Source organism: Nicotiana tabacum, chromosome 15 (assembly GCF_000715075.1).
Source record: "Nicotiana tabacum cultivar K326 chromosome 15, ASM71507v2, whole genome shotgun sequence".
NCBI classification, from domain to species: Eukaryota; Viridiplantae; Streptophyta; class Magnoliopsida; order Solanales; family Solanaceae; genus Nicotiana; species Nicotiana tabacum.
In genome coordinates, this window is record NC_134094.1 from 122,664,733 (window position 1) to 122,681,619 (window position 16,887).

Sequence of the window (16,887 nt, forward strand, 5' to 3'; positions counted from 1 at the left end):
TTTTGGAGAAGCAGAAAAAAGTAGCTTCTCTCCAACTATTTTGAAAAGCACTTTTGAGAAAAATATATTTAGAAGCAGCTTTTAAAAGCTTGGTCAAACACTAATTGCTACTCATAAGTGCTTTTCAATTAATTAGTCAAACACAAACTGTTTCTCACCAAAATACTTTTGAGAAAAACATTTTTGAGAAAAAGCGCTTCTCAAAATAAGATGATTTTTGCAGCTTGGCCAAACAGGCTATAAGATAGCTGAAATTACAGTTTTTTTGGTTTCCGACCCGGTGTTCGGTACCCGCATTGGAGCCCGACTATTCCGAATTCGCGCCGGGTAGGGCCCTATTCGAGAGGTAATGCTCCATACCAAGAATTTTTCCATACCCAGGGCTCGAACTCGAGACCTCTGATTAAGGAAGGAACAACCACATCCACTGCACCACATCCTTTGGTGGTGGAATTGCAGTTTTATGGTTCAAGAAAATTGATTTTGAATAAGAACATAAAGTTATATATTACTATATCAACCGAGTAAAGTAAACAAGTTAATGAGTAAAAAAGAAAAAGAAAAAGAAGAAATAGGAGAAAATAGTTTTCAGATCCTCCCTTTGTATGTCGAATTTATTTTATTATTTTGTACAAATATCACTTTTAGCCCGCGGTTGAAATTATTTACATATAGTATACTAGTATAGTATATAATATATATATATATATATATATATATATATATATATATATATATATATATATATATAAGTTCGGTTATTATTTTAAGAACATTTATACCGTGTTTTTTCTTGCTTTTGCGTCACCAAGCCCTAGTGATGGAAGAGGGCCTAACGTCTACTTTCTAATCCATTTTAATTTTTGGCTAAATAAATTTCTTCCAACTTTTGTTACAAAAGATAACAATGATACCTTAAAATCTTTCTTCTCATTGGAAGTAACATGTGCCCAACTCACGCATGGAAAATAATCTTTAAACTAATGATGTACATTTGAATATAAAAACAGTTTTAATTTTAAAACTATCCAGGTACTACCAAGTTGATTGCATAAAAACTCGGTACATCATTTCATTTTTTGGGTCAAAACAGTACCCTGTCTTTACTCTGCTGTTGATCAAGTCTTTTTAGAAAAAGAGTTTATTTATAGCAGATTAACTCTTACTAGTACGATCTTTTTAGATCGTATAAGTATTATTACATATCTTTCGATAGTAATTTACTTGATCATTTATAGCAGATTAACTCTTACTAGTACTTATTATAGAACTTATCTATAGTTAACTTATAATTAACTTGAATAAACATGTTTCAGTTTTACGTACCAGCTTCCTAAGGTACTAACGTTATGGTCTCTTTTTAAGCCAATTATCTCTAACAGGGGAATTAACTCCACTTTTCATTTGACAATTTTCAGTTCTACTTTGAAAGTCTAATTTTTACTAATCCTAAAGTGCAATCAAGAAAATTATTTTCCAAACTTTGCAAATAAAAAGCAGCGCCCGTTTTGTTTGAACTGATCAGTAGTAGCAGAAAATAAGTATGGAAGAAAACTTGACTATCAGAATACCCCTCAGATTCAGAACCGAGGAATGAACAATTTAGGTATGCGAAAATGCATCCTTAAAATAGGAGTCTCAGAAATATTAGCACAGTGATGTGTAGACCAAGGATAGAATGGCAGCTACATGATAGCCATTATACTCTCTCTATTCCTTTGCTAAAACATCACACGGAACATCTTGACTTTGACAAGGGAAATGTAGCACTAAAGACACTTTATGAAGTTCAAAACTTTGGGAGTCTATTAAAGACATGCCTATGTGCTACGAGAGACGTTGGAACGAGTGAAATTGTGCAAGCAGCAGTAGTGCTTCGAGATCCAATCAAACTCAAAAACTGTTTCAGCTGCCTGAACGCAGAATTAGGCCAAGAGCAAAAGCTGATACTCATTAGCATTTCCCATCCGGTTTCCTCTCATAAGCGTCTTTCCATATCATAGATCATGCCCATGAGTTTCTTTTGGTCTAAGGCATTGAGACGTAAGCTTCTCAGTGACAAAATTCCCCGACATATGGGAACAAAGAGGGGAGAAATAATTGGGAACTGTACGGCTTCTCTAGCACCTCAAATGATTTTGTGCAATCCAATGTTCAAATCAGAAGATATAGAAATAAGGAGTGGGATTGCATGATGCCAAACAGCTTTGAAGACTCGCTTTTGATGGGCTTTAATGGACTGAGAAGGTTTGTGTGAATTGTACCTTATGTCAAAAATGTGGATGACTGGATCAACCGATCCTGATGTTATGTACAAGCCATCAGGCGACCAAGCCTGGTTTATAAGAGCTGACTGCGAGTCACTACTTTCTTGCTTCCACCCAAAGGCTTGAACCTCTGTCTGCCTCAATCTAAAATCAAATAAGCGAAGCTGCCTCTCTATAGTCCTGCATTAAAAGCATGCACTAATAGAATTAGATTAAGCAAGATGAGAGAATGCAAGTAATTGCCTCAAAAGACACATTTGTGATAAGCTTCTACCTGTTATAAGATAATGGACTAATATGATAAAAAAAGCTAATCAAGAATTCAAGATTAAAAAGGAACGGTACTTACATTTTGGAAAAAAAAAACAAAGGAAAAAAGAAATCATCGCAATGAAGGGATGAACCTAGAGAACCTGCACTAAGGCCACTATGTTTTGTCCCAAGAAGGCCAATCTCCCCCTGCTTTTCGGAGGAGTGTCTTCCTAGCATTCCTAAAGCAATCTGGGATGATCATGGTTTTGATCAATTTGTCCTGATTCTCTTGACTAATTATGGGTCCATATTAAATGCCAGAATTCAACAAAAGCCTTTGCACCAATAGGTCTAAGATAAAGAGTTTGTCTAAGATGTTTGAAGCATCCAACAAAAAGCCAATATATCTTCCTTCGCCTCTATCTTAATTACACAAAATTCTCCTCACACCACTTTCATTCCAGAAGAATCTGGCTCTTGATTTAGTTCATAGTATCCCATTTTAACCTCGCTTTACATAGAATCCATCCGAATGATGGTTTAGCATTTGATCCTGCTTCAACTAAAAGATTGCAACTCCGCCACAAAGATGATAGGATCATCCACATAGATTACCATGACCTCCTTCATTCTATCAACTGTCCCTTCAACCCCAGAGATTGAAGAACCATATAACTGTCAAGGCTACGATATTGAGCTTTTTCTGGATTGATTCTTAATATTCATTACAAATTGGGGAACTGTCAAAAATAAACAGATAAAGAATAAAATGGTGCTATTTAATTTGGTTCTAGCACTAGAAAACTTCAAACGTTTAAATATGAGCATGCACATTCACATGACAAGATCAAAGCCAGAAGCATGTCACATTTCTATGCTTACTAGATCAGCTTTGCAGCAAAAAGAGAATCCCTGGTTCTTATATTTATTTCAAGTCTCGGCATTAGCACCGGATGGAAAATTTTCCCCTATAATTCAGAGATATAAAACTCGTTGGCATTGGAACTTACATTCCTTCAACGATTTCGGGCACAATGCAGTGAGGATCTCAAATTACACACTTTTCCTAAGACCCAAAACAACCAAAAAAAGTACAACAACTACTACTACTATTACACCTCGATCCCAAGCAAGTTGTGATTGGCACGAAACACAACCAAGTACTATACTAGATACTTCTATAAATAATAACCAAATCATTGTTGTTCATCTAAGTTGCTCGGACACGGGTGCGGATCTATAGGTCGGATCCTTCGAGATGTAAATTCTAAGATTCGGGAATATGGATCCTAGTACGGATACGGGTGCGGGGATCCAGCTAAGAATAATTTTAAAAAATAAAAATATAAAAGTATCTCTAAATTATGAGAAATTTAGTGGAATACTTACGTATAACTTGTAAAGTGTGGATTTCTTTTTTATTCTCAAGTTGTAGATAAGTAAAAGATTGATTTCCTAGATAATGTATACTATTTTCTTCAAATTTACCCTAGTTTTAGTTCTGATTTCGGGAATCAAATGTATCTCGTCTTGAATTTTTCCGCCTGTCGTGGTCAAAGTACCCAAAATTGTTTGACCAGATCCAGTACGGATCCAATACCCACACACATACTAGTATCGTGTCGACACGGGTGCGACACCTAATCTGCCATGTCGGAGCAACTTAGCTGTTCATAAGTGCAATATCTTATTTAAGTAATTAAGGAATAACTCAATAGAGTTTATGAGAGATTCTGAGGAAGTCTTTAGGTATTGTATTCCTTGCGAGAATAAATGTTTTTGCAGAGTGCACATTATTCCAAATAAAAGTAATTGCAACATTATAAGAAAAGATGGACTTTTGCAAGAGAAAGAACTGGGAACATAGCTAGGAATCAATAGCATGTAAAAGTGCACCTAAAGAACATAGAAAGACTGCATCGTAAACTTTACCCTGTCTGAACCATAAAGAGATTGAAGTCACACGGATTAGGTAGAACACTCATGCATTTATTTTCAATTTGATGCTTGTATTCTGCTCTTTGAGCTAGCAAATCAAATCCAATGATCCGCTTGTCCGCTCCAGCAGACATCACAACTTTCTTATGCTGCAAACCGGCAACACCCATCACGGCAGAAGAATGAAAACTTCTATGCAATGCTTTAGGCTTCCACGAATTTTCTCCATCTACATTGCTCCACAGGACAGCTGCATGATCACTACCACCAGTAACGAAATATACATCTTCCCACGGCATGAACATTATGTTGTTGATTATCCCTTTAACATGAGGCTTTTCCTCCAGGAAACTTACACGCGTTTTCTGTTGATACAAAGCACATGAGAACATAACAAGAATAAAATCAAAGTAATATTTGATGCGATAGGATGCCTGGTGTGCTATGAAATACGACATACTTAAGCCTCAAACAACTTCAGAAGCTGGAAAAAGATGTTTGTAATGAGAGATTAATTTTTAGTGGAGGAGACAGGATAGCTAATAGACCTTGGTTTAGTTTGGTCAAGGAGAACCTATGAGTACAATGGTTATCTGAAGCCTCTAATATCCCGGTTAACTGAAGAAAATGAAAAAGGAAAAAAGATACTGACCTCATAGGATCATTAGGTCCATATAAATTTACAATTAATCGTCATCGGAGGTACTTTCATGTGTACAGAATATTACGGACAAGAACATAATAAGAGAACAAGTAACAATACAAGTACTTTAATCCTCTTTTACAGCTCCAAAGAAAAATGTAAGTACTTTAACTTATCAGTTTAAGGACCATTACTCAAGAAATCAAAGGACTTCCTCATCCTTCCCCTACGGCTCTCCATCAGAAATACCTATGATCTGGGTCTCATATGTTCATTTATCTATTCAACCACTACAACAAACCTTTGCATAGACAGTTCTATGCATAAAGTCAGGAAGTGAAAGTGGATTAATATATCTGGGCTTCTGCTATAATGAAATCATAATGCAACTCAATGTAAAGGACTTAGCACATGCCACAGACATGTACCCATGCTGTTTCATCAAATAGGTATTTTTACTATCCTATGAGCTTTGCCATATAATTTCTCTGGAGTTTATCTCAGACTTAAACCTGTACCTCTTTTCCTTTAAGATTCAAGATTGAAATTTGAGAATCCCCACCATCAGCACTATAAACCGAAAAAAGACTATTTCCTTCTGGGTGCCAGGCTACATCTTCTGGCCATCTCCTTTGCTTGGATGAAAGGCAATCAGTGGAACTAAGACGATTAACAGTTGACCTGATTATCCAAAAAAAAGAAGGTAATTTAAATCATCAGAACACAAAAAAAAAAAAAAAAAAACAGCATTTAAAAGTTATTGCTGCCTGAAGTAGGCTTTTGCCTTCAAAAATATAGTCTCACGCTCACAAATGAAAGCGATACGGATATGGCTAAGGAAGTTGACTTTTCAAACTTTTAACATACCCTCTGCCATGTATCTGCCATAGGTTGATAATCCCATCCAATGCACTGCATATTCAAGGGCAACCTAAATTATCATTCAGGATTAAATGAAGCTATATGCAAAACCCATTTGTTACATTCTATGCCAGATGCTCAAAGATGCCATGGAAAGAATAAAATACGTGACTACACTGCGCCTTAGTCAAGAGAAATGAAGTGCAGTGGACATTCACGTCAAAGAAAAAACATCAGCTAGCAACTTCACAAATTAATAGATAGCAGCAAGAGTTCCCAAATCAGTGACAACTCTAGAAGCAAGAAATGAAATGCATCGATAATCAAAATTGTCATTTAGCATGAATGCCTGAAATTCACAGACTCTTAAGCACTGTCATACCTGCTTGCAAAAAGTTCATTATTTGTAGGACTTGAGATAATTGTTCTCAGCTTTCTCTTGTGTTGACTAGATACGACACAGGATGTCTGGCAGCGTATCATGCTTGCTGAAGAGCAGCTACTTATCAACGGTATCAACTCTTTATGCTCTTTCTGCTCTGTATTTAAAAAGCAAACATGAGAAATATACTCGTCATTTCGTAACCTCCATCCAAAAGGCTTTCATGCAACATGCTAATAGCAGTGATCAAATATAACTAACAAAAGGCATGATATAACTACAATATTACCGAACTTCCTTTTTGTTCCTTTAGACTGAATTTCAGAAGCTTCCTTCTCAGGTGTTCTCTGACTTTTATCTTCTTTTAACCTTGCCATACTAGTACCATGAGCAAACCCTGATCCACCAGCCTGCGAATCAGAACCACTTGAGATTTTAGGACAAGATTCTATCAACTTCAAAGGTTGAGATACTCTTGGTTTCACATCGGGAATGACAAGTGGTGGTTTCGCCTGGGGCACACTGCGAGAAGTATATTCATTTTTCTGGAAAGGACTTGCCATTTTTCGATCTGGCGCTGGAGACTTCCTAAACGGTGTATTGTTGTCCTGGCTACGTTGTGGTTTAGTTTCAGACAAGCTATGAGAAGAGCCCTCATTTATCTGGATGGGACTTGGGGATCTTCTTTTGGCTGTCACTGGACTCGTCCCATTCCCACGGGAGCTTGTGGATGTTGCTATGTTCTCTCGTCCCCGAAGACGAGCTAATTTCAGCTGTGTCTCCTCTAGCCTCTTCTCTGCTTGATCGAACTATACAATTCATCCAATGGAGGAGAAAATGGGGATGTCAATTTTGCTCCCAAAAAGTACAAGAACAACTCTTTAAAGAAACAAAAAATCTATTCCTGTAACTATAGAAATGTAAATCATCTCCAAGTTGCAGCTAACATTCGATAGATCATGCTGAATTTGATGCTTCAGTGAACTGCATCAAATTAAATAGGAAAATGAACTGCTAATATACAAGCAATTCTGTTGCACTATAATAACTTTAGCGCCAAGATGGATCTCTCTTGCTACAGGAAAAAGATAACTGAAAGCTTTTCACTCATCCAATCTATGCTTAGATATGTGTATCAATGCATGTAAGCAAACAGTAGGAAAAAGGTATGCTGCCTCCTTCTCAGCCAGAAGGAAGCATGCAACTGCCAAAAACAGGAGTGAAAGAACAAAGACCCCAGAATGTGACATTCGTGTATAAAGAATCAACACAGTTGTTACATATGCCACCGCAGTTACTGCACACATAAAGACTATAGTATTCAAAACAGCCAGCTCATATTCCAATAGAAATCCTCAAAATGACACCATTAGTCTCAAAGGTGCAAGGTCACATGTTTACTACTGACATCAACTTAAAGTTGAGGACACTGCCTTTTCTTTTGGGGTGGGGGTGGGGTCAAGAAGTTTGTAAAGACAGAAGAAAGAAGAGATTTGGGAATGAATTGCAATTATCCCCTCAAGCATGCTGAAATTTAAATAGTTTTACAAGAAATTCAAAAAACAAAAAGGAAAAGAAAGTAATTCCTATACCTAATTACACAATTACAGCCTACAGGGATCTCAAACCTTTCCCATACTTACAAGGTACATATTATTGCGTACTTACAATATCCTAATATTGACATTTTTAACAAAGTTGAGGAAACTACTATATCTGACAGCCACTAAATGTTGCCTTAATTCTCTCCTATTATCTACTTGAACTTGGGAACTAAAAGGAAGAGAATGGACAGTATTAAGGTTTTCTAAATATATCATCTAGCAATTGCACCAATCTTTACCGGTGAATACTTGTTATCAATGGGAAGACAAAACATCGAGTGTTACATCAACAGTTTGTATTACCCCCAAAAGGAAAGAAGATAAACAAACACAACAGTTATTTTTTACCCTAATTACAGTCCTTGCTGAGGATACGCATTCTACCTTAGCAGAATTTCCATGTTTCTCACAAGGTTAACTTGTCCACTTGAAAACTATGGTAAGCAAGGATTCCTAAAATCAGATAATAAATGCAATGCAAACAGATTTGAGAAATTAGCGGGAATACAATCAAGCCAAATGGTCCAAGTCTTCCAACAGTCCAGCCAATGACATTCCTATCAGCGACCAAGAAAAGAAATGGTAACTCTCTGAACCTCCAACAGACTGGATTTGACACAGAATTTATTTGCAAATAAGCCATAATGAAGATCCAATAAGCTGCTATGGAAGTATTTAGCATCAAGAAAAAAAGAAAGGTACGAGCTTTAAACTTTCTCTTTGCGCTTCAACAAACAATAAAAGTTAAAAGAAGGTAAAGATGGGGGATGTCATTAATGCTCCGAAAATTAAGAGAATGACTCCAGAATAAAAGGTAAGTCATTCCCTAGGTTGCAGTCAACATTCAACGCACGTCCTTTGGTGAATTAAATGCTAGCCAGCGTAAGTTGAGAGGTAATTACAAGAAAGTATGCAGGTATATAAATCGCTCTAAAAGCAATTCCGAAGTCCAATAACTTTAGCTTCTAGATGTGTCTCTCGCATGCACTAGATAAATAAAAGCTTTTTACACTTTATTTATTAAATTCCATGTTTAAATATGTATGTCAATGTGTATACTATAAGGTAGCAGTATGAAAGTGGCATCATGGATCTTCTCATCAAGAAGGAAACTTACAACTGCCAGAAAAGGGGAGAGAAAAACAAAGACCCCAAAATTCAAATTCATGTATCTTTGCCAGCAAGACTGTTGGGCATGCCACCACCGTTACAGCCAGCTCATTTTCCAATTGACATCCTCAAATGCCACCATTTGCCTTAAAGGTGCATTGGTTCACATAATTTTACCGACATGAACCGTGCTACATTTCATCTGTTCAAGCGTTGTAGCGACTGTTACATCTGATTACCACCAAACATTACCTCGATTCTTCATCCTCAAAAGTCCTTATAACAGGGAACTAAGGTAAAATGTTGGGAAAGTTTCCACAGTTTGCAAAAAATAGTATCTCACTGTTGGACCTATTTTACTGAACCACTAGTTACCAAGGAAATACTAAACATCCAACTAATGAGTGTACTAGCATGTCATATTAACCCCAAAAGAAAATTGACAAACAGAAACGCAAAAACAGCAACTAGCTTTTTACCACAATTACCACCTTATCGAAATTGTCATGTTGCACACTCCAAAAAATTAAAAATTATGGTAAGGACGGATGCTTAATATCAGATCACAAATGCAATCCGATAAATAATCCAAAAACTCGAAATCGAGAAATCAGTAGGAATCAAGAAACCTAAATGAACCAATCGTCCTAAAACCCAGCTCGTTAACATCGCCAATATTCCGAACCAAAAAAAGGCAACTTTACCTCCGATTCAGGTGTTTTATCAACACACATTTATTTGCAAATAAAAAAATTTAATGAAAATTCAATTGGCTGCTATGGGAAGTATTTAACTTTTTTTAAAAAAAAACTAAAGGTACAAGTTTTACACCCTCTCTTGAAGCTTTGTACCGATCAGCAGAGCCAGATGTAGCAGTGCTGCAGCTGGTGCTACTGATCCCACTGCTCTTGATTTGAACTATATTATACAGTTAATCAATTTCAAACTCTATATGTCTATCTGTGTGTGTTTCCAAGGGAGTAGCCAAACGTTGAAGGGCTAGAATGACAATCTCAAAACCGAAGTTCCAATGAATTTTCTTCACATATGTCTAACCTCAATCGTTAGTGTTTCTGCCTGTGGGTAACTAAGATGGATCCAGGATTTAAACTTTATGGATTCAAGTTCGGTATTCTACCACAATTCATTTGATTTACTGGGTCCGCAATCAATTACTTGTACTTATTTAGTGAATTTCTTAAAAACATACACGGTATCTGAGCGGGTAGAGTCACCGGTTGGATTAGCTAGCTCGAATAGCATGCTATAGAGAAGTATGCGTATATATAATAAGTTCACGCTGACTATCACGAAGTAGAAACAATTGCATTTTCATTTAATGAAATAACTGAGTTAAAATTCAGGATCCGCCGGATCAATGAACTACATAAGACAACTAATAAAATCATTCAGAATCAATATAAGAGTATAAATAAAAGTACCTGAGAAGTATAATAGGAAAGGCGTTGGCGAAGATGTTCCACTTCTTTAGTTCGGTGTTCAATGAGAGCTACAAGTGCTTCCTCTTGCTCCTTTCTGTTTTCTTCTTCCATTCCTCCATGTGAATTTGAATTGACTTTTTCTTCTTCGGTTTCAATCTTGGGCTTTTTCAGAACCGGAGGAGGTGTATTCATTTTTTTCAAAACTTGTTTCCTCTTTGTTTAAAGTATATTGGCGGCGGTGACGATAATACTGCCGTCTTCTTCTTACCGTCTACCGTCGTCCGACCGACTTCTGGTTCGACAAGTTCAAGGTGGATGTTTATCTAGGTGCGTGGTGTATTTTTTCTTCTTCCATGGGTAAATTATGATTTTTATTTAGTAGGTGTAAATGTTTTACTGCTAATACAGATATGTAATCAATGTCTCAAAAATAAGAAATTGTTATAAATATATTATGACGTCCATTTAGTGATCAATTGTAAATAAGTTTCTGAAAAACCTTATTCAAATTGGATTTCGTCGTAAATATATTTATTTTCCACTATTTCGATACTCCGTTATAAATAAATATTACTCCTATATAAGATTATGTATAACTGGTACAATAACAACTTACAAGAAACTTACACAGTAGATTGCAATAGGAGCTTACAAACAGTTTATACACCACCTTGCAGTAGCAGCTTACACAGCAGCTTACTTTCTTCTATAAATAGAAGAGATTTCAGTTCATTATGTACATGAGTTTGAAGTTGAATAATATATCAATCTCTTTCTATACTTGTATTTACTTTACAGTTTTTATTTTATAACATGTTATCAACACGAGACTCTGTCATTTTGAGCACTTACTTCGAATTTAATTTCTATTTCAGTGTTCATTTCCGATGTAAGGCGACACTCTTACATCCGTGGTTAGATCTTATTCATTCCGAGCATCGTGAGTCAGATTATATCCTTGAGGTGGTGAGCTTTTCTTCTTGGCACTAGTGATGTGGATATCACTTACGTCTCGAGTAGCCAAATTTATATAAAGTAATTTGAGGCTTTTGCTTATATTTAATTTAATATTTTTATCATCACTTGCTTGGTTTTGTACTACGTGTACACTACATATTTTGGTATTTGTTTTCATCCTAATTATCTTAATAAAGGATTACAAAGTGGATAACATTGTTAGATCCACTTAAACTCCAGTAAAGTTTGCAAGAAATATACAACCACCATAAGTGGTTATTTTTCGTATATCTCACTGTAACTAAATTTTGCTAACCACCAGAAGTGGTATATCACTTTTCCCCTGTGGAATATTCTTCATAAACCTTGTGAGCACCTAATTTTTGACTATATTTGAATTTTTATCACCTTCTACTATGTAAATATTTTTAAAATTTTAATATATATATTTTTAGCGTTGTTACACTTATATATATATATATATAGAGAGAGAGAGAGAGAGAGAGAAATTATTAATAATTTAAAAGGTCAATTATTACTATTAGTATTATTTTTATCTTTATTTTTAAATAAAATGAATTAAAAACCGAAAATAAATAAAAATTAATTATTATTATTTTTTTAAAATAAATTTCGGATGGGAATTAAAAAATAGGAAAAGTAAAAATATAAAATTAAAAAGTAAAAGTAAAAGTAGGTAGAAATTGTTTAATAAAAAAAGTAAAAGAAAGTGAAAAATTTAAAAAAATAAAAGTAAAAGAATGTGGAAATTTAAAAAAATAAAAAGTAAAATAAAGTTGGAATTAAAAAATAAAAGTAAGGGTATCTGATTTTTTTCAAAAAAAAGTAAAAGTAAGTGAGAAATAAAAAAAAAGAAAAAGTAAAATAAGTGGGAAATAAAAAAAGAAAAGTAAAAAAAGTGGGATTTTAAATATATTAAAAGTAAAAAAAGTGAGAAATTAAAAAATAAAAGTAAAGGAAAGTGGGGAATTATTTTTTTAAAAAAATAAGAAAAATGGGAAGTGAAAATTCTTTTTAATTAAAAATAAATAAATAAATAAAAAATAAAAAATAAAAATCTGAAAATTCCGAAAATATTTTCTATAAATAGAAGAGAAATGTGATGAAAAAAAGAGAGAGAGAAATATAGAATAGGGTGATGTGAGATCACCCTGGGTACGTGTGTGGTAAGATGGAACGGTGAATTGATGGCTTGGAAACAACTCTTGGCACGTTCGAGGACGAACGTATGTTTAAGTGGGGGAGAATGTAACGACCCGACCGGTCATTTTGAGTATTACAACCTTGCTTTCCCCATTTACTTCTCAAATTGTACTTTACAGTTGTTGTCTGAATTGCCAGGGCAATTGGTTCGGGTCCAGTGAGATTTTGGAATGAATTGGAACATTTAGTTCTAAGGTTTAAAGCTTAAGTTAAAAATAATGACAGGATGTTGACTTATATGTAAACGACATCGGATTCGAATTTTGATGATTCCAATAGCTCCGTATGGTAATTTTGGACTTAGGAGCGTGTCCGGAAAATTATTTGGAGGTCCGTAATGGAATTAGGCTTGAAATGCTGAAAGTTAAATTTTTGGGAAGGTTGACCGGGGTTTCACTTTTTGATATCGAGGTCGGAATCATATTTTTGAAATTGGAACAGCTTTGTTATTCCATTTATGACTTGTACGCAAAATGTTAGTTCATTCCGAATTGATTTGCTATGTTTCGGCATCAAACCTAGAATGTTCGATGTCGATTCTTCAAGAATATGTGGTATCACATTAAGCAAATCAGCTCCAAATTCAGTTTTGATTGAAGTATTAGATCCGTATTGAAATTACGGAGCCATAGCAAAAAGAATCGTTGAATTCGGACATCGTATGAGAGAGTTATGCCTATTTCCGTGTCGCGAATGATTTTTCGTCGCCGCGAGCGCCCAGGGTAGCGTGGGGCGCTAGCCCTGGCGCTGGGAATTTTGGGATACTGGAAACTGCGCCACAGGCAGCGCCCCACGCTACCTGTGACGCCCGAAATAGCTGAGGGTCTATAAAACGGGGTTCTTGCCATTTTTACTCATTTTTGAGTTTATGGAGCTCGGTTTAGGCGATTTTTAGGCGATTTTCACGGAAAAACATTGGGGTAAGTGTTTCTTATCCTATATTGATTATATTTCATGATTCCATATTCATTTACATCATGAATCCGTGAATTTATGGAAGAAAAATCAGATTTTTATAAAATCTTCCAAAAATGTAAAATGAAGATTTGAAGGTCAATCCGATGTCGGAATTTGATAATTTTTGTATGGTTGGACTCGTATCAGAACGAGTGTTCGGATTTTGTAACTTTTGTCAGGTTCCGAGACGTGGGCCCCACGGGCAATTTTTGAACTAAATTTCGGATTTTTATGGAAAATTAGCATTTTCATATGGAATTGATTTCTATACCTCGTGTTGATTGTATCAAATTATTTTGACTAAGATTCGAGGCGTTCGGAGGCCGAATCATGAGGAAAAGGTTTATTGGGTTAAAGAATTTGCTTGGATTGAGGTAAGTAACTCTTCTAATCTTGGAGTTGAGGGTATGAACCCTGAATATATGTATTTTGTGAATTGTTGGGAGGTGACGCACATGCTAGGTGACGGGCGTGTGGGCGTGCACTATAGAAATTACGACATAATTGTTTATGTGGAATGTTATAGTTACATAACCTTGGTATTTGCCATGCGGTTTTATGTGTTAAAGAAATTGAGCTGAAAAGCATATTACAAATCATGTTGAGGCTATGTGCCAGTATTATTGGGACCCACAGAGGTCATATTGCTGTGAATTATTATGTTAAATTGAAAAGTCATACTCAGTCATATTCATTTCATTGCATATCATAACTCAGTTTTATGACTCTATTTTGATGCATAAAAATATTTTGGGTCGAATGCCCTGTTTTACTGAGATGCCCGAGTGGCTTGAGAGGTTTATGACTGAGTGAGGCCGAGGGCCTGATTTATGTTTCATATTCATGGGATCGAGCTTCACGCCTCATATTCATGGGATCGGGCTGCACGCCGCAGCCTGTTTGATATCGGCCGAGGGCCTGATTTGTGAGGATGAGTGTGGATCGGGGCTGCCCGCCTGCAGCATACTTTATTATTATCACACGTGAGTTGTCCGTGCAGATTATAGCGCTTGGGATGAAGGATCTCCTCCGGAGTCTGTACACACCCCCAGTGAGCGCAGGTACCTACTGAGTGTCGAGTGCTGAGTGACTGGGAGGCATGAGTGATTGTGAGGCATGCCCGAGTGGCAAGAGTGATTGTGAGGTATGCCCGAGTGGCAAGAGTGATTGTGAGGTATGCCCGAGTGGCACGAGTGACTGTGAGATTTGCCCCGAGGGGCTGTATATAAGTGATGTTCTGCCCGAGGGGCTGTTTATGATTTTATCATTGAGTTGCATTGCATTGGCATGCACACATGACATACATGCATAGATATGTAGTTTTCCTCATGCTGTACAACATCACATCATTCATGATTTCTTACACATTTTTGACAGATGGGCATAATGATGCATTTGTTTTACATGGGTTATCCGGAAGGAAAATGAAATATATTATTTATTATTGAGAATATTTTTGGAGAAATTTATTATTTTCAAACTATTCATATTATTGGCAACTTCGGTAAACAATTTGGGTTTTTTACTGATGTATTTGAAAGAAAGAACTACTATTTTTGAAATCATTATCTGGCTGAGTATTTTATTCCTGAGTTACTTCTCGTATTATTTGCTTTATGTTGTTATGGATTGTGGTGTACTATTGGTTGTGGACCCGACCTTGGTAGAAGCTCGTCACTACTTTCAACCTACGGCTAGGTTTGTTACTTACTCAGTACATGGGGTCGGTTGTACTGATACTACACTTCTGCACATTGCGTGCAGATGTTAGCTGTTGTTGTTGCTGTGCTCGATGGTTGCGGAACTTGAAGATGTACCTGCTTTTCTGTTGTAGCTGCCTCTTGTTCAGGGTAGCCTTAGATTTATAAAAGCTCTGTTTATGTATTATTCAAACAGACTATGTATTTAGTTCATTTCCGCTTTGTTTACTCTATTCTTAGAAGCTCATGATTTGTACTACCGGTTCTTGGGGAGATGTATCGGTTTTAGATATTTTCTTTTAATTAATTTCATTGGAATTGGATAGTTGGAAATTGGCTTACCTAACGGGTTGGGTTAAGTGCCATCACGACTAGTGGGATTTTGGGTCGTGACAAGTTGGTATCAGAGCTCTAGGTTCATAGGTTCTACAAGTCATGAGCAAGTGTCTAGTAGAGTTTTGCGGATCGGTATGATGACGTCCATACTTATCTTCGAGAGGCTACAAGGCATTTAGGATAATTTCCCATCTTTCTTTCCTTATCGTGCGGAATTGATTCAGCTTGAAACATAACTCTTTGAATTCCTTCCACGTATTCATATGCGCACATGAGCGCTCGGTATCAGTTGTGCATCGCCGGCTTGTGATTCTATGAATGAGGTTCGAGGTGTGTATTTTGTGTTTTGGTGATGGGCCAGTCTGGAGGACTTTAGGCCAAGTTTAGACCGCAGCTTAGGTTCGGTAGCTTCAGTTATAACTTGTACATTTAGACTCATATGTCCGGTAATATCCCTATGAGTGGAAGTTGTGTCTCGATGAGCGGTGGAATGACTTTGTGATGAGTATGATGTAAATGCGGGATGTGTTAAGACGATTTGAATATGACGAGAAGTGTTTCCTTGAAATGTAAAGGAAAGGCCATTGGGTGCTTGATTTTCGAATTGATGTGGCGTACAGTCTCTAGAATGAATGTTTTGAAGGATCTTTCATATGGTTAAATTTTGGGGTAAAACTAAATTCTCACGTCTGGTTAATGAGTTTGTACTCAGATAAACTAAGTGATTACATAGTAATTGTGAATGTGAAAGGGTATAACAAGATACCAGAGTGAGGCTAAGTAGGTGGATTATCCCCTGCGGAGTAATCTACGTAGGAGTATTCCTTATGATGTGAGTAGAGAGTTTCTTTTCTACCAACGGGGTGTATGGGTGGAGATTTGAATCTGAAATTGGTTGAGAAAGTTGACTTGTGTGTTAAGAGAATGAATACGAGCTTAGCGGATGATTGAGGTATTTTTATGGTTGGCGTTGTATGAACTTGGGAAGAAGTTTTATTGGACTGACTGTGACATTATGGCAGTAAAAAAAAAAGTATTGGTATTGTGAGTTATGAAATATTTTAATCTATGGCTTTCAGCCAAGTGGGGGAGTCTGCTATTGACAATTTGATTTCATGGTTAGGTGTTAATTTTTAATTTTGGTCTGAGGCATACTTGTAAAATAGCTATGACTTGCAAAAGTTGAGATCGAGGATGACTCGAATAAGAAAATT

The 16,887-nt window shown here is 36.2% G+C and overlaps 1 protein-coding gene across 2 annotated transcripts; it reads right to left on the minus strand.

Annotated features, from left to right (window-relative positions):
• Positions 1 to 1,555: 1,555 nt before the first annotated feature.
• On the minus strand, positions 1,556 to 10,911 carry LOC107803328 (uncharacterized). 2 transcript variants are annotated; one of them, XM_016627022.2, is made up of 7 exons: positions 10,500 to 10,911; positions 6,633 to 7,152; positions 6,344 to 6,500; positions 5,968 to 6,012; positions 5,619 to 5,781; positions 4,452 to 4,822; positions 1,556 to 2,447 (listed from the first exon to the last, which is right to left on the minus strand). In XM_016627022.2, the coding sequence occupies exons 1-7, from the start codon at positions 10,689 to 10,691 to the stop codon at positions 2,129 to 2,131; spliced, it is 1,767 nt and encodes a 588-aa protein (XP_016482508.1). In that variant the 5' UTR covers positions 10,692 to 10,911; the 3' UTR covers positions 1,556 to 2,128. The 2 variants fall into 2 exon arrangements, with proteins under 2 accessions (XP_016482508.1, XP_016482519.1); XM_016627033.2 differs by having other exon boundaries at positions 6,633 to 6,753; positions 10,500 to 10,828.
• Between the last annotated feature and the right edge of the window lie 5,976 nt (positions 10,912 to 16,887).

Excerpts from the sequence above, each read along its gene's own strand:
- LOC107803328 (XM_016627022.2), bottom strand. The coding sequence starts at position 10,691 with ATGAATACACCTCCTCCGGTTCTGAAAAAGCCCAAGATTGAAACCGAA. Across the intron at positions 6,013-6,343 it reads AATGAACTTTTTGCAAGCAG|TGCATTGGATGGGATTATCA; the intron begins GTATGACAGTGC and ends TTGAATATGCAG. Across the intron at positions 4,823-5,618 it reads TGAATCTTAAAGGAAAAGAG|AAAACGCGTGTAAGTTTCCT; the intron begins GTACAGGTTTAA and ends TTGTATCAACAG.